The sequence below is a fragment of the Leucopleurus acutus genome (assembly GCF_964270905.1).
Source record: "Leucopleurus acutus genome assembly, chromosome: 10".
Taxonomy (NCBI): domain Eukaryota; kingdom Metazoa; phylum Chordata; class Mammalia; order Artiodactyla; family Delphinidae; genus Leucopleurus; species Leucopleurus acutus.
Genome location: NC_139153.1, coordinates 41517055 through 41543696, shown reverse-complemented (window position 1 = coordinate 41543696; position 26642 = coordinate 41517055). Strand labels below are relative to the sequence as shown.

General features: G+C 58.0%; 1 protein-coding gene across 1 annotated transcript; it reads right to left on the bottom strand.

Moving 5' to 3' along the window:
• Positions 1–682: 682 nt before the first annotated feature.
• Positions 683–18944, bottom strand: ALS2CL (ALS2 C-terminal like). The gene is made up of 25 exons (XM_082849186.1): positions 18807–18944; positions 17854–18052; positions 17457–17522; positions 16843–17008; positions 16203–16334; positions 15379–15498; positions 13877–13935; positions 13667–13733; positions 13027–13223; positions 11892–11957; positions 11361–11459; positions 11109–11270; positions 10260–10371; positions 9082–9159; positions 8103–8233; positions 6731–6904; positions 6478–6574; positions 6155–6312; positions 5497–5565; positions 4402–4575; positions 3131–3173; positions 2241–2302; positions 1984–2133; positions 1598–1694; positions 683–1179 (listed from the first exon to the last, which is right to left on the bottom strand). The coding sequence occupies exons 1-25, from the start codon at positions 18907–18909 to the stop codon at positions 1120–1122; spliced, it is 2841 nt and encodes a 946-aa protein (XP_082705312.1). The 5' UTR covers positions 18910–18944; the 3' UTR covers positions 683–1119.
• Between the last annotated feature and the right edge of the window lie 7698 nt (positions 18945–26642).

Below are 26642 nucleotides of genomic sequence, written 5' to 3'. Positions count from 1 at the left end.
GGGGAGGAGAAACTGAGGCCCGGCAGGGATGAAGCTGCCCCAAGACCCAGTTCTGTGTTTTTTGGTTCCACATTAGAACCACTATTTAAATAAAGTCCTCCCCTCCCTAAGGCAAAGGAGCTCCCAATGCCTCCCTCCCCAACTCCTGTTGGGGTCCTGAGCCAGAGGTGCTTATCGGTCAGGGCATAGGCCAACCTCGTGCCTCCGTTGTCCCTCCTGCACGCAGGCCCACAGAGGTCATAGGTGTGTAATTCCCTTGGCACCTGCTGGCAGTGAGGCAAGCAAGGTGTTTCCTCCCCTGCCCCCAGCCTGCTCCAGCATGGCCATGATATGCGGACTGTAGTTCAGAGACCCCCAAGCCCACGCTCTCAATTGCATACCCAGCAAGGGGAAGGGCCTTGCCAGAGGCCATCCAGCAGGTCAGGGCGGAGGTGGAGCTGTTCCTGCCTTGCAGCCCTGAGAGGCCAGCTCTGCCCTGGGGCAGTCGGGAAGAAGGCAGGTCCACAGGAGACAACTCATGGGAAAAAAGCCCAATAAACGGAGCTGTCACTAGCAGCTTGGCGCCTCTGACCAGGAGAGGAGAAATGGAATGACACCACCCGAGACATAAGAACTTCAGTTACAGCCCAACAGACCAAAGTCAGACTTACGGAAGGACGCCAGAAGTCAGCAAGATGGATGGAAGGCCCTTTACAGACCATGTAGTCCACCATTTTACAGATGGCAACACTGAGGCCCAGAGAGGCTCAATAACTTGGAGGCAAGGATGAGGCAAGGAGAGGCCAGGAGCTCCTTGCCCCCAGTCCATGAGCTGCTGCTGGTCAAGAAGGTCATCCAAGGCTGGCCTAGAGAGTGGCAGGGGGCAGGGGAAACCACCAGCTCTGGGGCCACACCCATCACCCTCACCCTCCTCCCAGTCAGGACAGCAGCAGCATCTCCCTGCGAGAAATTAAATGCTCATCTCCCCCAAGAGCCACCTCCAGGGCTCATCCTGCCTTCTGTCCTGTGGGCCACAAGGGCCAGAGTGGGCCACGCTCACTCCACAGGAATTCCACGGCGGCCCCTCTCAGCTCTGCAGTTTGTCCAGGAGAAGCTGAGCTACCATGGCTCCCTGGAGTTCTAGCGGCTGGGCAAGCGATGCAGCCTCATGTCCTCCTTCTGGATGTGCTCGTAACAGGACTGGCGGGAGAGAGGTGAGGCTGAAGCCAGCTGGCCTGCCCGCTTCAGCCACATGCACAGGCTCTAGGGCCTGACACTGGGGTGCACCCACCTCCCGGGCCTGGACCACTGTGTCTCCAACTCAGCCCTCAGCCACAGTCTGCAAGGAAATGGCTCCTTCCCTCTCCTATTGTGCTCAGGGATGCAGCCTGGAACACACTCAGCCCTGGGGATCCGAGGGCCGGGATGCACTGTGCCCACCTCCCCCCACCCAGCCCCTTTTAACAAGGGCAAGAGCAGTGGCTCTGTGAGGACCCTTCCCCTGGAGACACACAGAAGCTGTGAATTTGAGCTCATCCCCGTGATGGTGTCTGGGGTGAAAGGGGTCTGCCCCAGTGGCCAGGGCATTTCTGCCTGGCCCACCGCCTCTGTCCCTCACCTCCAGGGCCGTGAGCAAGAAGTCGTACAGGCCTCCTGTGTGGATAGGGGCCATCATATCACGGATCAGGTGGATCTCGGCTCCCAGGTGCTGGATTCTGGAGAACCACCGCCACCACAACGAGAGGGAAGAGGGGACCTATCAGGGACAGGCGTCCAGCAGCCGGGAAGGAGCTCTGGCCTGGGTGGCTGGACACCTGGTCCCTGCTCTGAGTTTGGCACCCACAGGACCCTGGGTGGGCCTCTCTGGGCCTCAGCTTCCCCATGTGTACCAAGAAAGGCTGTGTCCATAAACCCCCATGTTCAAAGACTTTGGAGTATGTCTTGGTTGGGGGTGGGCAGGGTGGGAAGGGAACCTCCTGCAGCCCACCCCCAGCTGGGGCTCACTGGGCACGCGACACCACGTAGATGAGCAGCGGCAGCAGGTCGTCCATGGGCAGCTTGTGCTCCTGGCCGAGCATCCGCGACACAGTGGCCTCAATTTCCCCGTATGTCCTCTCCAGCACCTCCAGCTTCTCCCGGGGGTCCACCGTGGTGCTGCAGCAGGGTAGCCGGCTCCAGATCAAGGCCCTCAGGTTCAGTCCCAACCAGGGGCCCCAACACTCCTGCCACCCACACCCACCCTCCCTGGGGTGTGGACTCACATCATCTTCTGCAGACATTCCGTGGCTGACAGGAAGCACTTGTCTCTGACTAGGGAGTATCTCTGCGTGGTTGGGGGAGTGGGTTAGATGAGGCCGCAGCCCCCCAACTCCGTCACCTCCTCTTTCCCAGGGTCAGGGCTGGCCCCCGAGCCCCTCACCACCCACTCCCTTCCCCATCACTGGCTTCAGGACAGCTCTGCCCAGAGGGTTGAGTGACCCAGGGAAGGTCACAGATCCACTGTAAGCCTCAGTCTACTCAACTGTAAAGTGGGGTAAATGGTCTCCAGGAGGCTGGGAGGATCAAAATGGAAAAGGAAGGTAAGAATCGTAACAGCCAATGGTCACTGGGTGCCGCCCAGTTCTATGTCAATGTTTCTTGAGCCCCAGGGCTTGTTGAAACACAAATTCCAAGTTCACTCCCTGAGTTTCTGACTCAGTAGGTCTGGGATGGGTTCAAGAATCTGCTTTTCTAACAGGCTCCCAGACAACGCGGATGCTGCTGATCCAGCAAACACACAGAACCAACAACGCCCCTCGTGTTCTAGCCCACATCACCCGACAACAACCACAGGAGGTAGTGCTAGTACGCATCAGGGACTACTTCCACAGATGGGAAAACTGAGGCACGGAGATCAAGCATCTCACCCAAGGTCGTACAGCCAGTACAAGGGTGGAACCTAAGCTTGAACCTGGTCACTGTGGCTGTACACTCATCCACATGGGAAATCAGAACAGTGCAGAAAGCCTGCCATATCCTCCCTCACCCGCCTATGCAGCTTCTGACCAGTGACCATGAGGCAGAGAGCTGCTCGGAAGCCTGGGCAAACCTGGGGGCCCAGCTCAGGCTCAGACCTCCCTCTCCTGGGCAGGTAATGGGCCCACACTCTCACCTGATTGGTCGTCAGTGTGAGGTCCTTGAGGGGCCACAGGTGCCTGAAATTAAAGCAAGGTGGGAAGCTCTGCCGGGACCAGGGTGCGGGGTCTGAGGTCAGAGGGCAAATTCCCTGCACCTCCATGTCCCCCAGGAGGGCTGAGCAGGGGAGAGGGGCAGGGGATGCACAATGGCATCTGGGAACGCTTGTGTGAAGCCCAGGCAAGAGGAGGGCAGGAGGGATTCCCTGAGAGGGCAGCCCTCTATGCAGCCCCAAAACACGAGTGGGACTGGAACACAATGAGGAGACAGAGGGGCAGTGCTGCAGGCCAGGGGACCCTCCTGGGCAAAGTCCTGGGGGTCAGGCCAGAGAGCTCAGTGGTAGAGACTGCTCCAGGGGCTCAGTGAGCGGGCCCAGGCTGGCGAGAAGTAGGGATGCCACGCAAGGCAAGTAGAGCCAATGGAGCAGGGAGGCCAGCATGGAGGAGGCGGCACTGAGGCAGCAGGAGGGGTGGGGAGGAGGGACTCTTGCAAAGCCATGGACAACCAGGTCTCTGGGCTGGTGCCTGGTCAGATACAGGAAACATTCACCACATCGGAAGGGGAAACAAGGTTTTTCGGCAGGAAGGGGAATGGGAAGCGCCATCACCTTGAGACAAAGGAAACCAGGTGTGGGAGGAGAGAGTGCGTTCATGCCCTCAACACTGGTAGTATCAATGGATCAAAGGGGCATGAAGGAGAAAGAACATTTTGATGACTGAGGGCGGAAGGGAGGCTCTGACCTACTTCCGGAACAGTCCTCAGTTTCCCCTTGAGGATCTCCCCTCTCCCACTCTCAGTCCAAGAGCTGGGAGCAGGCGACCTTGCCCCAGCCCCAGTGGTAGATATTGAGGCCAGCCTGGCCAATCTGGGCCACAGCCAGCATTCAGGGGCACATTCAAGACCCCAGCCCAGCCAGGGAGGAACTTCAGAGGCTCTGCTGGAGCTGCTGGGAAGGAGACACCAGCTCCCTGTGGGGCCTGAGCTGGGAGAATATAAACCTCGAGTGGCTGGTACCATATTTGTCACCATACGGGGGAGCCAGAGAGCCCAACAGAGAATGAGAGAAGTTGCTTCCTTTATCATGCAACTGGACACCCAGATCCAGCCACACCTGAATCTAGCCACACCTTAGAACTTCATGGGTACACCAGCCAATTAACCTCCCCGCTTTTTTGCTGAAGGCAATTTGGGTTTGTACCCTCTGCTACACAAGAACTCTGGCAATCGTGGCATGGTAGGGAGGCTTACTTCTGTACATCCAGGAACTCAAGCAGCTTGGTGTCGGGGAAGAGGCTAAGGTTGGCAATGCCCTGGCTGTAGAGGCTGTCCTCCCTCTCATGAAGAAGCAGGTAGAGAGTGAAGAGCTCCGAGTAGAAGCTGGGCAGGACAAGGGGTAGCATCAATCTGTGCACCTGCAGGTCCCTGAGTGAGAGCCACCAGGACAGGTCAGGGTCAGCAGGGTGGGCGTGGGGATCTACTTGGGCTGCCCCTCAAAGAGTCCACAGAACTCCTCGTCCCACCACAGTGTTCCTGCCTCCAGCCTCCTCCATCCCGGAGAAAACCCTTCCCAGCCTGTTCTCAGTCATTTCACAACCAATTGTCATCTGTGACTACCTCACACTCTCACTTGACTTTGAGAACCAATATGGCAGCTGAGGCAGAATTTTGATCCCCATTTAATTGAAAGCAAAACCAGGGCCTTGATAGATGAGTGACCTGCCGCAAAGCTCTCAGCAGCCGTTCCAAGCTAGTCCAGTTCTGCCTCCTAGTTTTCTGTGCTTCCTAGGACTCAGGGGGAAGTTCTCCCTAATGTCTAACCCCACTTCCCACGCCTCCTGCAATGCAGTAACAGAAAGACCTCTCTGATCAGGATCTCTGGGCCTGGAATCTGAAGGCAAATTGTAAGGTTTCGTCTCGGGGGACTGGGGAGACAGATTTAATGACCCACTTAATTCCTGCTCTGTGTGACCTCAGGCTCAGCCCCTGCCAGGCCTCAGTTTCCACATCTGTGCACAGGGAGAAGGAGGTGCCTGAGGCAGTGCTCACCCTCCATACACCCAAGAGATGAGGGTGGGATAACACGTTTAGAACAAAGATGCACTTGATGCACTGTGGCAGTGCCCCTCCCCAGGCTGCTCAAGGAAGAGAGGTCATGGATCATTCTGATTCTTGAATGGTCAATGAGCAATATTTGGTCAATAGCATGAACCCCTAACATTTCCCAAGAAATACCCTTTTCCCCCGAAGGAGGGCCCAGAAGCAAAGGTATAAGGACTCCCAGGACCTGAGCCTGGCTGCTTGCACCAGGGCAGAGAACCCCACAGACCTAATGGGGGCAGTCACCTTGTCTCTGCATCTTGATCTTCCTCTGGGACCTGGCCCTTGCACTGCAAGGCAACCTGCAGCAGACCCCTGCAAACCAAAGGGAGGGGCAGCGTGGCTGCCATCTCCCACAGGATGGGAGTCACCAAAGGCCAGGCAGGTGGGCTCCACCCCCAGAACCATGGAGCCTGAGGACTGCAGAGCCCAGTGGCCCAAACCCCAGCAGTGAGGAGGTTGGGAGTACGGGATGTCTGCCTGAGTGTCCTGGAACCCTACCACAGCACTAACTGCGGCATCTAAGGTTTCAGTTTATAGCGTTTGACGAGGTCACAGCTCAGCCGGGACAGGACGGGAAATGGTGTCTGAGACCAGGTCAGGCTCCGTTTGCAGTGCGGTTAGAGTTCTCCTGGGGTCAGGGCTAGCCCAGGGCCTGGCTGGGGCTTGGACTCTGGCTGCAGTCAGGCCTTGCTATCACCTCCCCACTCTCTAACCCCTATGCTCACCAGCTGCATATTAACCAACCCACCCTCTGTTTCTTTCTCAATCCAGACCCAAGGCAAAGGCACCCTTCCTACCCAGGGCACCAGGCAGAGCTGATGCTTGGCAAGGGCAGAGCTTCCCCCACACCCCGCCCTGCGGTCACAGTGCAGTGCTTGTCCCCATGTACCACCAAGCTCACCTGTAGGCGGCCCAGAGTTCCTGGGCGTGCTGCTTCACCTCCTCCTGCGCCAGCCCCTGCAGGTGCTTGTTGGCCCCAATGCCTGAGTATGTGGCCTGGAAGGTCAGCATCAGAGTCCGGAGCAGCTTTCCCAGGGGATGCAGAGAGTTGCTCAGGGCCTGGGCAGGTGCAAAGGCAACAAAGAGATACTCAGCACCGTGGGCTGGAGCACAGCATGCCCACGCAGGACCCCACTTCTTCAGTGGGAGCACCGAGGCACTCTCAGCAAGGGCCCACAGGCAGGCCTGTCCCCTCTGGTCAGCACCCTCCCCTGGAGCCCTTACCTTCCTGAGGCACTGCTGCAGGGCGTCGGGCGCCCGGTGCTGCAGCAGCTCCTCCAGGATGTCCTCCATTCTGCCTGCGTGGTCCTCGGGGTGGGTCCTGGGGCACCACACACACACAACGTCTCTCACCCACGCCCAGGCCTGCCCTCTCTGGGAAGCCTTCCTCCCCTGGCCCACTCAGAGCCCCACTGACCCCAACACTGAGCTCTGGATGCCCTATGGGTACACACGCCCACACATGCCTGGGCCTCACCTCTCGCAGCACAGGTACTCCTGGGACTTGCGCAGCTCCCTTGAGCTCTGCACGTGGAAGCCCAGCAGGGCCTCCTGCAGGTCTCCAGGGCAGCCGGCTTGAACAAAGTCCTGGAAGGGGCCATAGACGCCCTGCCAGCGGCTCTCCACGGGGAAGACGCCCAGGCCCAGCTGCCTGCGATGGAGGCAGTGGGGGACATGGATAGGGATGGAGCCATGCTGGGCAGGACCCTGATCAGCCCTTGGAGAGGTGGGGATATCCAGCCTGGCCCAGAGTCAGGGCCCAGGTGGGGTGGGTGGAGTGGGGGATGCAGAGCGGCCTGACCTCCAAGGCTCCAGGAGGAGAAACGGGAGGCAGAGAAGGGTCAGAGAGAATCTACTCCACGGTAGAGAAAAGAGACAGGGGCACACAGAGCACTGGAAAAGAAACAGAAAGATCTGGAGAGCTGAAGGCCAAGTCCAGAGAGTGGGGTCTTGGCCTAAGAGAGACCAGGGCCCAAATCCCAGGATGCCCCCGCCACGGGACCCCGCTCTCCCTCCTACCACACCTGGGTCCTTCCTGAGCTTGATCCTGTCTCAGCCAATAGGCTTAGGGGTCTGGCCGTGTGTGTGTCTGGTGCAGTATCTAATGGAGCACTGCTCTCCCATGTCACGCTCATAGATTTTCCTACACCTGCACCCGACCCGGGCTCACACCCCTAGGGTTTGCCATCCACTTCTAGCTCCTGCTGTCAGGGAAAAGAAACACGCAGGGACAATGTGTCAAGTAAACAACATGTGAAATGCTGGCTGGCACCATTAGAACCACCACCCACACCTCAACAGACATAGTAAGAGTCACCACTTGAACAATGGTTTTCCAAGGAAGAACTCTGTCCCCATAGGGAAGAAGTCCATCCTCTTCTCAAATACCCCATGATAGGGACAGTGATTCCACTTAGTAAGTTTCCTTCTTTACCCTGGCTGCCAGGGAACTCAGAGCCAGGCTAATGCTTGATTATAAGGCCTATCTGCACCTCCCTTTCTTGTAAGCTCAACTCACACTTTAATTTTCTATCTTATTTTTGTTTGTTTTGTTTCATAAACTGTCTTATACCCTTCCTAGAATAAAAGCAGGGTCTAAGCAAAGCCTACACATAGTATTTTTCTCCAGTTTTGTGGCGTGTGGAGTTACCGTCACATAGCCCTTAATTCCAAGAGTCTCTGACAAGGGCTATGTGACCTGAGCTCTCTGAACTCTCCAAAGAGCTAAGAGGAGGTACAGAAAAGCCGTTCTAATGAGACCTGAGTCTTTAGGGTAGAAACATAGACACACACAGACACACCCCCCAGAAAGGCTTCAGAATACACAGGCCAGACGGTCAGTCTCTCACCTCTTGCGGGTACTGCCTGGATCTGGAGGGAGGGCAGCTGTGTCCAGCACACCCTGGGTATGCAGTCCTCTCCCTGCCCCACTGCCAAAAGAGCCCTCCAGGGTGAAGCCATTAGGGAAGGTGACCTTGCCCTGGAAGCCGGGAGACAGATGCAGGGATGTCTGTCCATCTGTCTGTCCAGCTGCCCTTCCATCCCATCATGACAGGCCTCACGCCTGTTCATCCCGGGTCACAGAGGCTAGAAACTGATGGATGGCCTTCCCACCATCCATTCAATCTGCCCCACCCCAAGGGGCTCATAATCCTCCACCCCTGCAGGAGCCCCTGCCTGTGCCCACCACCAAGGGGCTCATCTCTGAGGCAGGAAACGGCGAGGGAGACAGAGAAGGGACTCACAGGTCAGAGTGGGGAGGACCACCACTGGGTCCAGAAGTAGGCAGAGGCCTCGGGAGGACATGAGGTATTACCGGCCTTCAGGAGGGGCAATTCCTTGCTGCACGCGACTGTTCCATTCACAGCATTCCTAGTCACCATCCACTAGATGCCACAGTACCCCCCAGTCAAACAGCCCCCACACTTCCAAAGGCCCCAGCAGGGATACAGAGGGATACCTTCTGCGAGGTCAGCTCAGGCAGAAACATACTGAAGGACAATGCCTCCAGGGGCACCTGCCCAAGGCACTGATGGTGGTGGTGGAGGGGGTGGATCCCTCTCTTGGGGGCCAGGAGGGGACACAGCCAGACCACCAGCACCCTCTGCACCCAAGGCAAGCCTACCTATCCCCTCTTGACTCACACCCGATCAAATCACACCTCCGCAGCAGGGAATCGTCACTGTATCCACCCCTAGATGTAGTGGAGATGGGAGAGGCCCTCCCTTACCTGCTCCAGCTACCCTCAGCCCTAAATCCAAGCAGGGAGATTACAGGCCCCAGCCAAGGTCTCAGCAGGGAGTGGAGTAAGGTCTCTGTGGCTCTCACCTTCCCCACGAAGGTCAGGTCCCTGGCGAAGGTGCCCTCATACAAGGAGTCATCTTCAGAGAGAAGGATCCCTGGGCCCTAGGGAAGGAAGCGGGGAGGGTAGGAGCAGTGGGTTAGGAAGGGCCAGAAGACTGGCGGTGGGGAGGGGAGGTGGGCAGTGACCCATGGGCAGAAGGGTCCTGAGCCCTGCCATACCTCCCAGGACTGTGCCTAGGTGGGATGCCAGCCCCTCGCCTTCTGAGCACTGAGCACAAGGCCCATGGACCTCGACCCTGGGTTACCTTGACCGACACCCTGGGACCTGGCTCCTCCCCTCCAGCAGCCTCTCTCAAGAAGCCTCCTGGGGGACCCTTCCTTCCCACCTACAGCTCAGGAAGTACTGGGCTTTTCCTGAACCATCCCCACTTCCCTGTCACTGACCCCGGGGACCGTGGAGCTGATCAGGCTCCTGTGCTGCACTGGCTGCCAGGAAGCTCAGAAGCAAATGGGATACAACTCGTGTTCTACTTATTTCTGAATCTATCTTATGTGCCTATTCTTACCTTTTCTTCCTCCTTCAATCCTTTCCAGGACAAAGTATAGATAAACAAACAAGCCACAATATCAGTGACAGCATCAGGCCAGAGCCGCACTATGTGCCAAGTACCTGGCAGGGTGTGGGTGAGGCAGAAGGTGAGGGCTATGCCCGGCCACGGGAGACCTGCACTCAACAGAATGCGACAGCGGGCAGGTTCTCTGACCTCTCTGAGCCTCACGTTTGTCACTTTTACACTAGGGACAATAACATGACCCCAGGGCTACTGGGAGGATCCCATGAGATCATGTTGGGAGGCTTAGCCCAGAGCTAGACACCCAGTTAGGGGTCTATAAACACGGGTAGTAGAGGCTGCTGGCATCCTCATTACTATGCACTTCATTGTTGCTATTTTAGTGAGTCGTTACGATAAGTAGTTCACCTGAGCTGCTGATGGGAAAACTGAGGCTGGGAAGGGCAGGGACTTGGCCAAGGCCAGGGTAGGTAGGTGGCAGAACTGGATTCCTGCCCAGGTTCTGGCTCCCTCCAGCACGTTGGAACCCCCCTTCCTGCCCCATCCACCCCTGACCAGTCTCAGTTCAGCTTTGGAGCCCCCAGAGCAGGGAAAGGGTAGCTCAGGACACACGTGGGTCACTGCACTCACCACCATCTTGTCTGCCTGGAAGGTCCCCTGGTAGCAGACACCCGCCTGGGTGACCACGACCCCTGGGCCATGGCGCTGGTCAGCCTGCCACATGCCAATATAGCGCTCACCCCTGGGGGAGGAGAGAGTAGGGCCAGAGTTGGATCAGAATTGTTCCCATGCACCTTCTGTGTGTTCTGCTGGCATGGGACCGGGGTGGGGGCAGGGGTCAGATAAGGAGCAATGACATGGCCTGAATCCACTCAAGTCAGACATAGGGCAGGTGAGGTGAGGACCCGCAGGAGGAACGAGGGTGGAGGAGGAAGGGAGCCTGCCTGGGGGAAGGCATCCTGGCAGGCTTCCCGGGAGAGGTGGCAGGAAGGACAGATGGAGTAAGTAAGGGTGCCATTTAACATATGCAAAGCCACTGAGGCAGGAGTGTACGATAGATACGTGGGGGCGATCAGTGGTCTAAAAGGCTAGAGGGTACACAGGTGGCATGGCAGGCATGAGGTCAGAGGAGCAGGCAAGGCCTCAAATGTCAGGCCAAGGACACTGGGCTCTGTCTCAGCCCAGAGAGCCTGGAAGGGCTGTGATCCTTTGATAGGACGAGATCAGGGGGCCAGAAACTCCTCTCTGAAAGCGCAGGGAGGGGCCAGAGTTGGGGGGGCTCCTGCAGTCAAGGTCGGGGTCCCTCATCCTGAGCCTCAGCAACAACCGAGGGAATGGAAAGAAAGTGAGGGGCTTCAGAGAGACTCTGGGGGACAGACAGAATGGACCCAGTGACGACAGGGAACCCGGGCCCTGAGGTATTTGGCCTGTGAGGCCCCTCTGCCTCTCAATCCTGGTGCGGGGCTGCAGAGCACTCGCCTGTCGCCGTCGTCCTGGACGCCATAGCCACTCCTCTGGCCCCTCTCCCAGTGGCCCGTGTACCTGCAGGGCTGAGGGGTCTGCGGGGTGCTCTCAAGGACCCCAAATCCATGCCGCAGGCCTTCCTGAAAGTAGCCCTTGTACACCTCGCTGGTGCTGTACCTGCGGAGGGTCACCAATGGCTGGCCCTGCCTCCCAGAGGATGAGCCTGTCCCACGAGCCTGTCCTACCATCAGGCCAAGGGTCACTTACTCACAGATGCCATAGCCGCACATGCTGCCTTCCCGCCAGTGGCACTTGTAACAGTCAAACTTATCCTCGGAGGCCTGGGGCACCAGGCGGATGCCAAAGCTGTCAGTGTGGGTGGGCAGGGAGGGAAGTCAGCACTGGGGCCACAGCCCTGGCCCAAGACACCTGTCACACACACCCCATGCCCGGGAGTGTCCCTGCTCTTCCAAGGGGCCTTCTCAGACGATGGGGAGAATCTGAGAGGTGCTGAGCCCCATCTTGTTCCCAAGGGCCCCTCAGGACACCCCATCTTCACCCCAACCCCCATGCACTCTGGGAGGGCCTTCTGGCCCTGGACCACTCCCTCCATGACCTGCCCCCCTCCTCAGGCCTAGTTTCCCCTTTAGGACAATGAGTGGAGCTGGACCACATGGCCTCCAAGTTTCTGCTTGAGGTTTGGGAATGCAGGATGGGGCCAGGCTGGTGACAGTGGAGAGGGGTGGAAACCACTCCCTGCCTGCCCACCACACAGTCCTGTGTCAGCCCCAGCCTTACCCGTGCTCCAGGCCCTGGCAGAAATCCCCCACGTGATTCCGCCCGTCTGGCCACTTCAGGGTTCCCCTGTAACACAGTTGAGGTCCACGGGCATCAGGTCCATGGGCATCAGACCCACCAGACCTTCAACACACACAAGACCCCCAGCTAACCTCCACCGCAGACTCTCTCCGAGGCCTCGATCCCCCTTGGACTGGACTCTCTGCCCCAACTCGGTCTTCTTCTCCGAGCTTTATGACCCCACATGGGCTCTCAGCCCTTCTCTACTCCTGGCACAATGGCCCCAGCAGCCTCACAGAGTGTGCTCCACACCCAGCAGGGAGAGCTCTGGAAGCATCCAGGTTGCCTTTTTCCCTTGACCAACAGGAAGCTCAGAGCTAACCTTCAAGCTCAAGCCAAGTGCTAGTCAGTGGGGTTTCTACCATCCTTGTCTCCTCTTCTGACACAGCATTGCTTTTTCTGTGTTTTTGTTCATAAGCTTCCTCAAGCCCTTTCTGGAAGCAGGCAGGGTATCAGAAACGAGTGGAATGCTTGCAAGCGTAACCTTGGCGAGTCCTTTCTGCTTTCTGGGCCTTGGTTTCGCCAGCTGTAGCACAAGTTGGGGCCATGTTCTTCAAAAGCCTATCTGCCTGTGGGGTCGTGTCGACCTGCAACTGAGGCCAGGTTCACCCTAGAACCTGCCCTGAGGCCTGGGGAAAGTCAGGCCAGTCTCTGGGCCTCAGCTTCTGCACCTATCACCTAAAGGGGGTGATAACACTCCCCCAGAGCATTCTTGTAAGGACTGATGAAGACAGAATGTCTGCAAAACATTTCTACCACCACCAGACAGTGCTATGTAGACATGAGAGTTTTCTTCCACCCGCCTGAGAACAGAATGGTGACCGTGGGCCCTGCAGGTCAGCTTCCTGATGTCTGCCCCACGCTCGGTAGCCTCACTGCCATCAAGACTGTATCTGGCACAAACCTACAGTGAGCCAGGTCCTGTCCAAGAGGACTTAAGAGAGACTGTGGGGGACAAACAGATTTCACCACAGGGGGGTAACAGCCTTTGGTTCATGCCCCGAGGCAATTAGGTCCATATGGGTCCTGTCTGCCCCTCAGACTTGCTTGGCCCAGAGCCTCCTCGGTCACTCACTTGCCATGGGGCCTGCCACCGTACCACTCGCCCTCATAGGTAGCCTGGCTGAAGCGGCCCTCCGCATGGAAGGTGTATGCTCCACAGCGGCAGGTGGGGGGTTCAGAAGGCTCCAGGCCCGCCCCCAGCACCGGGAAGTCCTTCTTCCCACGCAAGGTCTGGCACACAGCCTGGGTGACCTTGCACTGCCAGGCCACCTGCGGGGGGACAGGGAAACACAGGACAGGCCACTGTTGCTGGAGGCAGCCCCTCTAGGAAGCCTCCTGGGGCGGCATCAGGTATCACCCTACCCACACCCACTCTTATCACTTGCAGGGACCTCCAACGGCTCCCGTGCTGCTCCCTGGGGCCTCACTCAGACCTGAATACTTGTTCGCAGCTTCGGGCCTGCCCAGAGAGGCCAAACAGAACCTTCGAACAGGCCCCAACCCTGGCTTCACAGAGAAAAACACGTGTTCTCTTCGGCATTCTGATGCCTGAGCCCAGGCTGACCCCTGACTCACTCTGACCGTGACTCCAGAGGCTTGACATTCCCAAGGAGCCTCCAGGGTTGTGTACCTGTGCCCTCCCCTCACCCTCCTGTCGCCTTCCCTCACTCCCCTGACCCCACTCCCCGGATTCACAGTCCGCCCACACTCACCCGGCCCTGTGGGTCCTTGGAGCACAAGGAGAACTCTTCCTCAGGCGTGAGGAGGTGAAACATGCACCTAGACAGATGGAGCCAATGAGTGGGCTCCGGCTCTGTCCAGGAGGATGCCGAGGGAGGGCCCAAGTCAGAGCCCTGGGGCGGGCAGGTTACACGGGGTAGAGGGAGGGAAGGCCTGGGGTGTCACTGGATGGGGGTGCTTACCCGTCCTGCCCAGGTTCCACCCACACCAGCTTCAGATCAAAGGTGTGGACACTGTGGCCCTGGAAGAAGAGGGGGCACAGGTGGGCAAGACGCTCACCTATTCTCTGGTCTGGCCTTGCTCCCAAGCAGCAGCTCGCTGGCACACCGCTGGGTGTCCCCAGCATGCTCAGTGCGGCACGCCCAGCACTGAGTCCCACACCACCCCTGCCGGCTCCCCATCTCCAGGGCAGGTCCTCCACCTCCCTTGCCACCCGAGGGCCTGGCCAGAAACCCAGGTCAAGCCTCCCGCACCCCCGACATTCTGCTCCATCAGGGCCCCCAGAGTGGTCTTCTGGAAATGCAGCATGGATCTTGTTAGCCCCTGCTGGAAACCTCTCTAAGGTCCCTACAGCTGAGGCTGACACCTGAGACCACACAGACCACTCCCCTCCACTGCCTGGGCCTCCTCCAGTTTGCCACAAATTCTCCTCAGCCTGAACCTTTGCATGTGCTCTTCCTTCTACTTGGAATGTCATCCCTGATCTGAGAGATAGACCAAACCTCCCTTCCTCTGGAAGATTTTGCGGAGTGACCTTTCGCCTGGCAACAGACACAGGTGGAAGCGGCACCAGGCCCAGGCCTGAAGGGGAGGAGGAGTGTGCCAGACACGGGCCAGGACAAGAGAAGGTCCAGCACAGACAACAGGACGTGCCAAGGTCCAGAGGTGGGAAAGGGCTCAGCACCTTTTAGTGACAGTATCTCGTCAGCATACCTGGAGCACAGAGGGTGAAATCGGGAGTGGAGGGAAACTCAAACTGAATCAAAACCCCAAAACCAGGCTTCAGGAGACACAGGTTTGGATGGGCAAGTAGCATGCCTTCTAGGCCTCAGCCTCCCTACCTGCAGGGGAGCTCCAGGCTGACACTCCAGGGGGATACAGAAGGCAGTGCTCTGGCTATCACAGCGGCAATATAAGTTCAGGGGGAACTAGGCACAGCCAAGGTTATGGGCCACATAACAAATCCCAAACCCGAGTACTGGCTCCCTCCTGACTTCTGTAATGCCGAGAGCCCGGGCACTGCTGCTACATGGAACTCCTCTCTAGAAGCCTTGCATGTGCCCTGAATGGTTCACGCAGCCCTCCTCAGCCACTATGGGCCACTTATGACCGTTGTCTGAGGTTCCTCTCCTGTTGGAGGAAGACAACTAGGAGTTCTCTGCCATCTGCTGAAGCACAAACTGACAAGTGTCCCACTTTACAGGTAAGGAAACTGAGGGGAAGACATTTAACAGGGATACGAGCTGTGGAGAGTTGAGACTGGAAGAGCCCTGCTCCATAGCCCACACTCCTTCAGGGATGGCTCCACCTGCTGCCCCCACCCTAGCACTCTGCCTTTCTGCCCCCATCACCTCCCCAGGCCCAAGTTCTCGCTCCCAGCCACATGTCTCTTTCCTACTCCTTTTTTCAACCAGGCCTCAGACCCCCACTGTGACCCCACGACCTCTGGCCAGCCCCACCCTACCTGTAGCAGGACAAGGGCATCATCAAAGAGCAGCACACGCTCTGCCCTCAGCGGGGTGACCGTCACAGGTATGTCCTGGCTGTCTTGCAAGAGTCGGTGAGCGGGGGTACAGAGCACATCCTGGTGAGGCGAGGAGGGAGGTGCAAGGCTCAGGGACCTCTGTCCTGGATGCTGCTGGCCACTCCACGGCCCGCCTCTGCCCCAGGCACCTCCCCCAACACTCTGAGCATCTCCTGGAGGCTCCCAGGTCAGTGATGGGCACTGGGGCTCCAAGGTGGGGGGGTTCACTCCTGGCTATACCCAGAAGGACAGCACAACTTCTCTTGAAACCTTACTTTGTCCTCCTCCAACCCATCTCAGGCCATGGCCCCAGTCAAGCCCCCATCAACTTTCACCCAGGGTTCTACAATCCCTGCCTCTCTCTGGCAATTCCTGTCCCCTTCACTTGTCCTCCTAATTCTCTGCTGCACTGGGCCCCAAGCCTGTCACGCCCTGTGAGAGCACAGGGGACTTTCCCTCCTGCAGAGGCAATACGGGCAGTGACTCGGGGGTGCAATCATTCAGTGACATCCCAGGAGAGAGGGTCGATTCTGCTGACCACGCTTCCCCAGAGCCAGAAGCTCACATCCAGCCCAGGAGGTGCTCAGCAAATGGGTGAGGATGGCTGGACAGGGGAACGTCACAGACACCTGCTTTAGCCACTGCCCCCCGACCCAGGTGGGGAAGCTGAGGCATGGAGCAGGCAGCAGGCAGCTCAAGCTACCCAACGGGCCCCTACCGGATGGCAACCCCTTCCCTCACTGCCCCTCAGGCCTCGAACTCACCCGCAACCGGCTGCTCAGAGTGTGCCAGAGGGCCTGCGTGGCCATGGCCTGGTCCAGCTCCTGCCTCATGAAGGACTGCAAGTTCCTAAAGACGGTGGCTGCATGCACCAACAGCTCCCGGGTGGGGTGACTCTGTAGGGGGACAGAGCAGCCGGGGTGGGGTATTATCAGAATCCTCTCCCACACTGTGATGACTGCCCCAGCCCTGGCCTGGCACCAGCCGGTCAGGAGGTCTGGGTCTAAGTCTAAGTCTTCCCTTTTCTCCCTGCCGGCCCCTCCTCTGGCAGTAGGAGGATGCTTCCAGGGGATTTAGGACCATTCGATGACTCCCCCAGCTGGGGCTGGGCCATGTGTCCTCACACCCAGTACATGATTCTACATCTGTTCTCTGGGTCTCTGCTGGCTCCACCAGGGCAGGGCCATGTACCTCAGATACCCCAGGGCAAGGACATATCCCTTCAACCCCCCCAGAACAAGACCATGTCCCCAAGGCATGGCCAGGTCCTTCTCAAACCAGGGTTCCTGAATAGGCAGGTTCCCTGAGCCAGAGGCCCGTTTCTCCCATCCCTCAGCTTCCCCACGGGAGACAGGCCTGATAACCAGCAATTACCCCCCACTCCCCATCACCCCTGCTACCTACCTCCCCGACAGTGTCCCTGAGGCTCAGCAGGAGGAGCACGCACTGCTGCACATGATGGGTGAGTGGCTGGCGGAGAGCCTGGACCAGCGCGGTGCCCACCGAGCCCTCTGAGCTCATGCCTGACAGGAACTGCTGCAGCGCCTTCCGCTGGCCCTGCCAGTACTCGCTGAGTGGAGGGAGGGCCGCACACCCCTTCACTCTCCCCTCCTCTGTTCCCACACCTGCCACCATTGCCCCCTTGCCCTGGCTAATCTCTCAGATCCCAGGACAGTCCCAGACCCCAAACCTCTCTCCCATCAGAAAAACAGTGGCTGAGTGACCCTCTTGGAGATGTGGTAGCAGTATCTCAGAGATGAAAGCCCACCCTGAGTAGCAATTAGGAATGCTTCCCCGCCCCAGGGTCACTCCCGTTAGTTGGTATATGGATTCTGCTCACAGCCTCACTAGGCTTCCCTCCCTCTCTTCAGTGTGGATCAGCATGCAATTGCTAGAGCCAGGATTGCTCAGGATGAGTCCCGGGCCGTGACACTCACTGCTCTGGGGACGTGGCTTCCCCAAGCCCTCCCTCCCAGACACCCCCAACTCAGAGGCCCACTGCAGCATTCCATGTTCACCTCTTCCTCTTTACTGCCTTCTGAAAGGCCTGCACTGCCACACAGCTTGTGTAGGACTCGATGTACCTGTAGGTAGCACAGGGGACACCCAGCAAGCCCAACGCTCAGCTCCAGACCCAAGCCCCTGCCCTTCTGGTGTCCCCAGATCCCACCCACTGAGTGGCTGCAGCCCTGAGGGCCTGGCTCTGGGCACTGGTGACCTTGAGTCTTAACTGACCCAACTAGACAATTCTAACTCAAAGTCTCTTTTCTCTGGGAGGCCATCAGGCTCAGATCTGGGGTGCCTGAGCCTGCCACCAGGCTAACACCCAAACCCAGGGCTGAACCCAAACCTTTGCCAAAGCCCTGACCCACGTGAGTCCCAGTGCCGGCCCCAGCCCCGCCTCGGCTATCTTACTCCAGGTGGACTTGCAAGACACGGTCAGCGCTGTGCAGCAGCAGCAGGGATTCGAGACTGATGGAGTCCGGGTGGCGCAGCCTCTCCTGCAGTGAGTGCAGGCTTTCCTCCGTCACCTCCCACAGCTGCTGCGAGCTCCTGTGCAGCTGCTGCAGGAGCTGTAGGCACTCTCTGCCCCAGGGATCTGAGGGCTCTGGAGCTGGGGCAGGAGCACAAGCACACTGTGAGGGGAACAGGGCCGCTCCACCTTCCAGGGAGCACGCAGAGGCCCTGGGTGGTCACCGGAGGGGCAGCAGCACCCCTAGCCCTGGAGCTGCAGCTAGGGTCTCACATCCCTGGGGTCCTTGGGACAGAACTGGAAGCCCATCTGCCCCCTTGAGCTCAGCAAGGGATGGACAGGCTACAGCAGTGGATTCAACAGGGGCACGTGTCCACCTCCTCACTAAACAGGGACAGCACTGATGACCTAGGGCCACCAAGTACAAGAATCCCCCCTGAGCTTCAGAGCTTCCTCAGGTCCAGAATGTGAAGCCCATAGGGTCCTGTAGTCTCCTGCCATTCACAGATGCACCAACAGAGCCCCCAAGAGGAAGGCACTTGCCCAAGGTCATTTTGTAAACCGGGCATCCTGCCTTCCAGTCATGCCCTGGGTGAAAGCAAGATGAGAATTCAGGCAGAGAATCCAGGCCTGTGCCCTGGGAGGGATGGAACATCGTCTCCGTTCACAGAAGGTCTGGGCTAGAATGGGGTTCACAGCCTGGTTCCCTGCGGTCCCTTTGAGAAGGAAGCAGCCAGCAACTGGGGGTGAGGGCCCTGGATCCATCCGAAGACACCCACACCAAATGTCACCGTTCCCATTTGCAGCTGAGAAAGCTGTAGCTCAGAAGGTCCAACAAGGGAGGACTCCTGTCCCTAGGACGGTTCCTGCATCCCCCACCCTCCCCTCAACTCACCGGCCTCCAGAAGGGGCTGGAGGACAAAGCTGTTGATGCGTGCGAGTGTGGCTGAGAAGACCTCCTCCAGCCGCAGCAGGGCTGCCTCCTGAGGGCTGCACATGGCCAGGGTGCCAGACTCAGGGCCTGAGAACCAAGCAAGATTAGAGCGAATAGCAGCCATGGGAGCAGGGTGCCCTCTCAGGCTATATGCCCAAAAGGCCCATGACCACCCTACCTCAGAACTGAGCAAGGAGCCCATGTCACCCCAAAGGGGAGTTTCTGAACTGGCCAGTGACCCCTGCTCATGCTCCACTTGGGCCCAGCTGAGGGGAGCCTGAAGGAGTGGGAAAGAGGACTCAGAACTGCCAAGGGAAGCATCTATTTTTTACCCAAAAGGCAGATGCTCCTTAAGCCCTCTCGCCTGCTCATTCCTCTGCTCAAACACCCACCATGGCTCCCAAGGGCTCAGAGTAACATCTAGTAGTGCTCCGACCTAGTCCTCTCTCCACTGACTCTCTGGAAACAAGGACATACTCTCGGAGGAGCACAGCCTTTATCTCAAGGCCATGGCTCAGGACTCCCTGTCACCCAATAGGGCTATGTAGGAGAGGTCTGGGAGAAGTGGGAAATATCCTGCTGGAGCCATGAAGGATGGGCAAGAAATAAAGAGGCAGAGAGGAGGACAAGGCATGCAGGTGGGGGAACCATGAGACCAAAGGCTCATGGGCATGAAGGCCCAGGCTCTGCAGGTGGCCCACCAAGAGCTCCCTAAGTGGCTAACAGAGGAGCCATGGAGGGCCTCAGAGTGGGGGAGTGATGGGATTCGAAGTCAGACTTGGGGACACGGACTTGGTGACAGTTTCAGAGGAGATGATTCCAAGCCATGAAAGGGTGAGGTGAGTGTGGGCATGAGCCAGACACTTCATGCCCCCCTGCAAGCTGCAGGACGGGTTCTACTCCAGAGGTGGGGGCCATGGGGGTGGGCAGGTCTTTGGACCTCCTTCCCTGGAGAGCGGGACCCTCCAAGAAAGCAGGATCACCTGAGAACGCAGCCTCCTGACTGGAGGTAGGGGGAGCAAGGGGCCTGGGTTCGAACCCATCCCCATAGCCAGGCTGCATCCTCCAATCAGACACAGCCCTCTCCTACCAGACCTGGCAAAGGAGGTCATCTGCCCAGATTACGTGACTGTACGTCTCAGGGTTGAGAACTAGAGAGTCTTTTAACCCCAGACCCTCAGACTCGGCCTCTCTCCGACTCTGACACTCTGAGGCTCTGAGTTGGTTGACCTCGGTGGGGCTGTAGACATAATATGAGGAGATACAGACAGACCCAAAGGATCAAATGAGAAGGGGTCTCATCCCTCCCCACCCAACCCCAAAGACACCAAAGGGCATTCCAGGCTCCTGACAGAGCCTACAATTCCCAGAGAATTGGCTCTGGGGCAGAGTGAGATGAGTGCCTCAGAACTCTGGCCAAGGGCCCAGGCCCAGGACATTCCTGCCCCACCTTTCCTGCTGTTGTTGCTTCAGGAGGGCGAGGCCTTGGGAGGGAGAAGCAGGAAGGAGAAATGGCTGGACACCCAACTGCAGGCTTCTCTTTCTGCTGGCCCCCTGCAGCAGCCCCAGCCCCCTGTGGAGGACTGGGGTAGGGTTGCTCCAAGTCAGCTCAGAATACCAGGACAACACAGCCAAGGAGTCAGGGGTACAGCAAGTGCGGCCTGGGCCCATCTGACCCTCACCCATATCTCCAGAAACTGGTGGAATGGAAAGACCCTTTGGGAAGTGACCTTTCCACCCTCAGCTGGCAGTCTGTCGGGGTCTGAGCTGAGAGGTGAGGACACCAGCTAAAGGTGGAGGGGGGAGGGTGCAGCCAGGATGGGAGGTACAGACTAGGAACCAGATCAGGGTGAGCTGGGGACCTGCAGCAGATAACTCACTGTTGGGAGGCCTTGCACATCAGATCCCCGACACTTACCTGGGGCCCACCCCAACCAAAGCCACACCCAGGGCACTCCTCTCCCCCTTAGGCTTCCTCCCCTTGCCCCCATGGGGCTGGCAGAAGCTCCCCTACCCTGGACCCATGGCTCACACCTCAGTAGCTCCCACAGGACCCCCTTCTGACCTCTGCCCAGCTATTCGGCCCTGGCCATGCCCCAGCTTATCCAGAGCCCTGCTCTTCTCTGGGCTTCAATCACCTCCTCTGTGAAATGAAGGTCTGACTAAATCACAGCTTTTCAAACTATTTTAGTCCTCCCTAGAAAGCATAAACCGGTGGAGGGGAGCTCCTCTGGGTATGGGGACCTGCTCTTCAGTCTCCCTTATCTCTCAGTGCAGCCTGGGGCCCCTGACGATGAGTCTTACCGACACAAACTGGCAACACTGGCAACACAGACTGGCCAGGTCTGTGGCCCCAAAAGGATCTCTAACCCTAGGAAACCGAGTCACACTGCCCAGAGGAAAGGCCAGAGGTTAAACATGGCTGGTGAGACGGCAGGTGGGGAGAAGACTGCAGTTGAGGCTAGACATCTGGTCTGGTTGGTCCCGAGAGCCTCTGCTCCCAGGCTAGGGAGTTCTGGGGCTTCATCCCGCAGGCAGTGAGGAGAGTGTGAGGGCAGGGGCCAGGCCAGGCGTGAGTGTGCCTGAGTGTGTACACTGGCGAGGGAGGAGGAAGAGGTGCTGAACCTAACACCACAGGGACCCGGCAGGAGTCTCCCCTTTCAAACCCCAGTCCCACCTCCAACCCACTCCTCTCTGGTTAAGGGCATGGCTTCCTCATGCTCTCACTCCATCCAGCTCGTAGGTTCCTTAGTAGTAGACTGCACGTGATGTACATATGGGGAAACTGAGGCCCAGAAAGGAATGGGAGGGCCCAGAAACACTAACTGTAGAGCGTGTACAGGGCTCAGACCCAGGCCTCTGGCTCCCAGTCCCACCAAGCTCACCTGAAAGGCTGCCACAGCAAGTACCTAGGCTTCCCAGGCAGGCTTCATGTTCACCATGGGGCGGGGTGAGGACAGACTGGCTAGTCTTGGCGTGTCCAGGTGAGTCAGCTGCCAGTCCCCGTGGCAATCTAACCAGCCGCCAGACCTGCTCTCTCTCTCACGCGCTCTCTCTCTCGTGCTCTCTCTCTCTCTCTCTTGCATTCTAGGCCTCTGTCCACGCTGGTTCCCTCTCTCCCTTGCCTCCTCCAAGGCCTGGCCCCTCAGGCCCCTGGGCCACACCCTGTCATGGTACTCACTCTGTTATTTCCTGGTCTGGACAGGCAAGGAAGTGCTGCTTGCTGTGGAGGCTTTTTCCTGGGCTGCCTTGGAACCCCTTTGATCATCCAGCAAACTCAGTGGTAGGCAGAGGAGGGAGGGGCTGCCCAAGGGAGGGGGCGCTGAACTGTCACAGCTGACGGGTCCCAGCCTCCACCTGGGCCTCTCCCCCCACCCTACCCCGGCACCCTTCCTCTGCCCTTCCGTGGTTCCAGGCCTCTTGTCCTAGACCCCACCCCCCACCTTCCCAATCTCTCTGGTCGCTTTTTTCACAGCTTTCCTTCCTCTTCCTAAGTAGTCACTGGAATTTCCCAAACATGGGATCCACTTCCCACCACCAGGCATTTGCCCATGCCTTCTCACTGCAAGCAATACTAGCCGGCGTCACCTCCTCCTGGCAGTCTCTCAGGCTGGCTGAGGCCCCGCGGGGTCACCCCACAGCCCAGGCCAAGCCCCTGGGCACTGCCCACGTGTTTGTCTGCCCTCATGTCAGGCACGGGCCCAGGGAGGCTGTCCCGTGGTGACAGGGTGACCAAGGGGCAGGGAGGACGAAGCTGAACCCCGCTGGGAGGGAGGGACCTTCGGACAAACTCGGACGGCCCGGGTGTGAGTGCTGCCAGGGACCGAGGAGTCGTGGAGGGGCGGCGCGCGGCGGCCCGAGGGGGCGCGGAGACTAAAGTCACACCTGGAGCGAGGAGGGGCGGGGAGCAGAAGGGCTCTACCCCAGACGCGAGACCTCCAGCCCTCCCTTACCTGTGCGGCGCGGGGTCCCATGCCGGGAAAGCCGCCGCGGTAGCTCTCTCGCGGACGCCCGCCCCACGTCGGCCCCGCCCCTGCAGGCCCCACCCCGAAGGCCACTCCACCCCCACCCCCCGTCCCCGCCTCGCCTCCGGGTACCGCTCCGAGTCAAGGGCGGGGGCCTGCCTGGAAGTAGGCGGGGCTTGGCGTCCATCTGCCCCGTGCACTAGGGCTCTCCTGAAGTCTCAGTCTGCTGTCTTCCGGGGTCTGAAGTCTCCTGGGACACGGTGGGGGGCTGGGAGAAGGAGGAGAGGAGGTGGGAGCTTGACCCGCCCTTCGCTCCCCGCAACACACACACGCACACGCTCTTGCTCACGCCCAGGAGAGCCTGGGTGTGTCTAGGAAGCAGTCTTGGTTTCCTCGTCCCGGCGGGGTCTTTTCCAATCCCTCTCCCCTCCCCTCCCTTCCGCCCTCATTCTGACTCTCTGCGGGCTTAGGTAGAGCCCGGTAACCTTCCTCCGCCCGCACCAGTCACAGGGGCCGGCACAAGAGGAGCACCAGGTGGGTTCATGAAACCTGTGGCCGAGAGTAGGGTAAACCGAGGCTACCCGCGGTGGGCAGGGTGTCCGTGGCCAGCGGCCACTCCTGAGTGACCTTGGGGAAGTCCCCTGCCCGCCCTCCTGAGTCTCAACATGGCCCAGTAGAGCGTGAAGCCAGCGGTTGTCTGCGCGCCAGGGCCTGCGACCTTGGCAAAGGTGGCGGGGAAGCCTTGTTCCAGCGGACCTCCCGGCAGGGGGAGGGCCCACGGTTCAAGCCTGTAACAAAGGAGTCTGCTGCCTGCCTCTGGTTCTCCATTCACTTATTGAGGCACGCGGATTCCAGGGAATGACCCACGTCACTGCCCCTTTCACGGCTGACAACACTGAGGCCGAGAGGCCCCATCCAGAGACAGGCAGTGGAAATGCAGAAAGGATGGCCCACCAATGCTCTACTCAAGTCTGAGCTGGTGGGAGGCATGCCCCGTCCTGCCAGGCTGAAGAGAGATCCCCAGTGGAGTACATGGCGGGTTGCAAGCATTCCTTCACAGATGAGCAGGGTCTTGGCGGGTTTGTGAGTGGCCTGGCACATTGCGGTGGGCAGACAAGAGGTCTCTGGGCCTTGGGAGGAAGGGCCAAGGGCTGAAGAGTGGCCATAGCCACAGGTGGAGAGAGCAAGGTGATCCAGGAGCATATGCTCCCACCACTTGGCAACAAACAGGGCAGGCAGGCCAGGCCCTGAGCAGGAGGGATCTAATCTTGTGCTGGGTGTCTCTGGGCCAGCCCTTCCCCCTCTCTGGGCCTCAGTTTCCTTATCTGTACCTGTAGCTGAGGGAAGGCAGTGCTGCCTGGGCTCAAGCAGGAAGAGAAGCGCCTTGTTGACTTCCTCCTCAGAGCCTAGATTTCCTGTTCAGCCACATCTAGGGGAATTGGAAGGCTGAGGGCTGGTCTTCCCTCACTCATTCCCCACTCACTGGGTAGCGTCACAGCCATTGCCAAGCCGTTTTACACCTGATAAATGGGGCAAGACCTGCCCAGCCTCTCTCCCAGCGTTGCTGGTAATTTGTAGTGCCCGGTAGTGCCCAAAAGACAGCCTCCACTTGGTCCACCTGCCCTTGACCCCCTGCAGTACAGCCCAGGGCCCTTACCCAACCCCACCACAGATGTGCACACATCCACCTGCACCTCTCCTACACCCCCTGCACACATACATGACTCCACAGTCACAGGAATATGGTGGTGTGTACACTTACCTGTGTCACACAGACCCATCTGCTGTTGAACCCACTGGCAGGGCCTCCATATTGCATAACTTGGGTGGCAGCTATGTACACGTGCGTGTGTGCAGACTCACACTGCTCCATGGAATGCGCACTGAGAGACCCAGGCATGCAGAGGCCAGTGCAGAGTGCATGTGTATTCCCACGTACTTGAGTGCCCTGGGACATAAACACATGCTGATGAACACACAGGTCTCACCCAGGCCCAGCTCAGCCCCAGAGCTATTCTGGGCCAGGCCCGAGGCCAACAAGGTCAGAGACTGCCAGCTCCCAACAGGCCCCAGCCACTGTGTCACAGGCCTAGGCCAGCCAGCCCCCAACCCCAGCCCAGGCTGAGTCCAAGATGCACTGGATCTCAGCCTGGCTCTGTGACTAGGGGGATCCTCGCTCCCTACCCCCTGCTTCCCCAGAGCTGAACCTTGAGCTCTGGGGTTTCAGGCTCCAGAAGAGAATGTCTACAGGATCCCCTGGCCCCTGCCAAATGACTCTGCCCACGGCTTCCAGCCCAGAGGCCCTGGAGGCTGGACTGGATCCCTACAGGAAACCCAAAGGAACTAAAAATAATACACAAGGGACAAACAGGATTCTGCAGGCCAGCGTTCATGCCACCATGCATGGAGGGAACACTGTCTTCCAGGGAAGCCAGGCTGGAAAGCATGGGTGTCCAGAGCTCCGCCACCCCAGACCTGATGGGCCCAGCTGGGAGTGGGGTGCAGGAATATATGGGGACCCTCATAAGAAGTAGAAACAGTACTGGACAGTAAGCAGAGCTCTGGGTTAGGAGCTGAAAACTGAGTTTGAGGCCCCAGTTCCTGAGTGACCTTAGGTAGGACACAACCCCTCTCTGGGCCTCAATTCTTCACAAGTAAACAGGGGGAGGAATAAAAAGGTGGAAAAGGCTTTAGCTTTCAGGATGTCCCTCTCACTATGGTGTTTAACACTGGAAAACTGGAAACACGCAAATATTCGAGAATAAGGAACTGAATGAACCAAGTATAGTTGGGTTTCATACAATGTAATTTCACACTGCCTTTAACAACAGTGACAGCAATAATCATAACGACTTGCATTTACTGAAGGCTTGTAATGTGCAGGTGCCATGATACTGTAGTTATACCCATTTTACAGATGAGGGATTGAAGCTTGGAGAGGTTCAGTAGCCCACTAAGACCTCACAGCTGTCAATATGACCATGACCCATAAGTCTCCATTTTCAGCTTTAATAACTTCAGAAGTTATAAAGTATAAAACTACAAATTTACAAGAAACATAATTTGAAAGTTTCATTCCTTATATTTTCTTTATGCTAATTTCATCGTGAATTTTGGATAACTTTAATTTTTTTCTGTCAAGTTTTGCCATCTCCAAAGGGCAAAAAAGGAAATTTAAATAATTAAACTTTCAAATGGTGTCTCTTGTAAGTTTGCAGTTTTATACTTCTGAGGTTATTAAAGCTTAAAACTGCACTAAGCCTTTTGGGCCATCTTGTTATTTTAAGTCAGTTTGACTCCAAAGCCTGCATGACAGTACTGACACTGTGTTTGGGGGATGTGGGGATCTAGGATGTTGTATTGGGAAAAAGCTCTGGGAAAAAGGTATATGATAAATAGCATACAGTGACATTTCAGCTGTGTTCAACAGCCTGCTGAGAGGTAAAGCACACTTGGAGCAGAGGCCATATCAGGGGACACTGCGGACACACATGATTGTATTCCCTTTCAGATTTCTTCACTGGGCTTTCCCTACCTTTTGGATGGAAAGAAGCGACGACATCCTCCCCTCCTGGGCTGAGCTGTCCCATCAAGGAGAGCCAGCTTGTACTCATCACTCCCATAATCGTTAGATCATATAATCCTCCCATCAGCTCTGTGATGAGAGTCTTGCCCTCTGCATTCCATAGGTGAGGACATCAAAGCAGAGAGGAGTAATGGTTTACTCAAGGCCACTGTCAGGCTCACTAACCTCAGCCCAGTCCAGCCAGGCTTCTCTGACCCCATTGTCCCTGGCTGGTCAGTGTGGCTCTCCTAACAGATGGCCTGAAGA

What these genes read in the sequence shown, in the direction of transcription:
- ALS2CL (XM_082849186.1), bottom strand. Translation starts at nt 18,909, where the DNA reads ATGTGCAGCCCTCAGGAGGCAGCCCTGCTGCGGCTGGAGGAGGTCTTC. An exon ending in GGTGGCAGGCCCCATGGCAA is followed by an intron (nt 11,958 to 13,026) that starts GTGAGTGACCGA and finishes ACTGTGTTACAG; the next exon opens with GGGAACCCTGAAGTGGCCAG. An exon ending in TCTTGCTCACGGCCCTGGAG is followed by an intron (nt 1,180 to 1,597) that starts GTGAGGGACAGA and finishes CTCTCCCGCCAG; the next exon opens with TCCTGTTACGAGCACATCCA.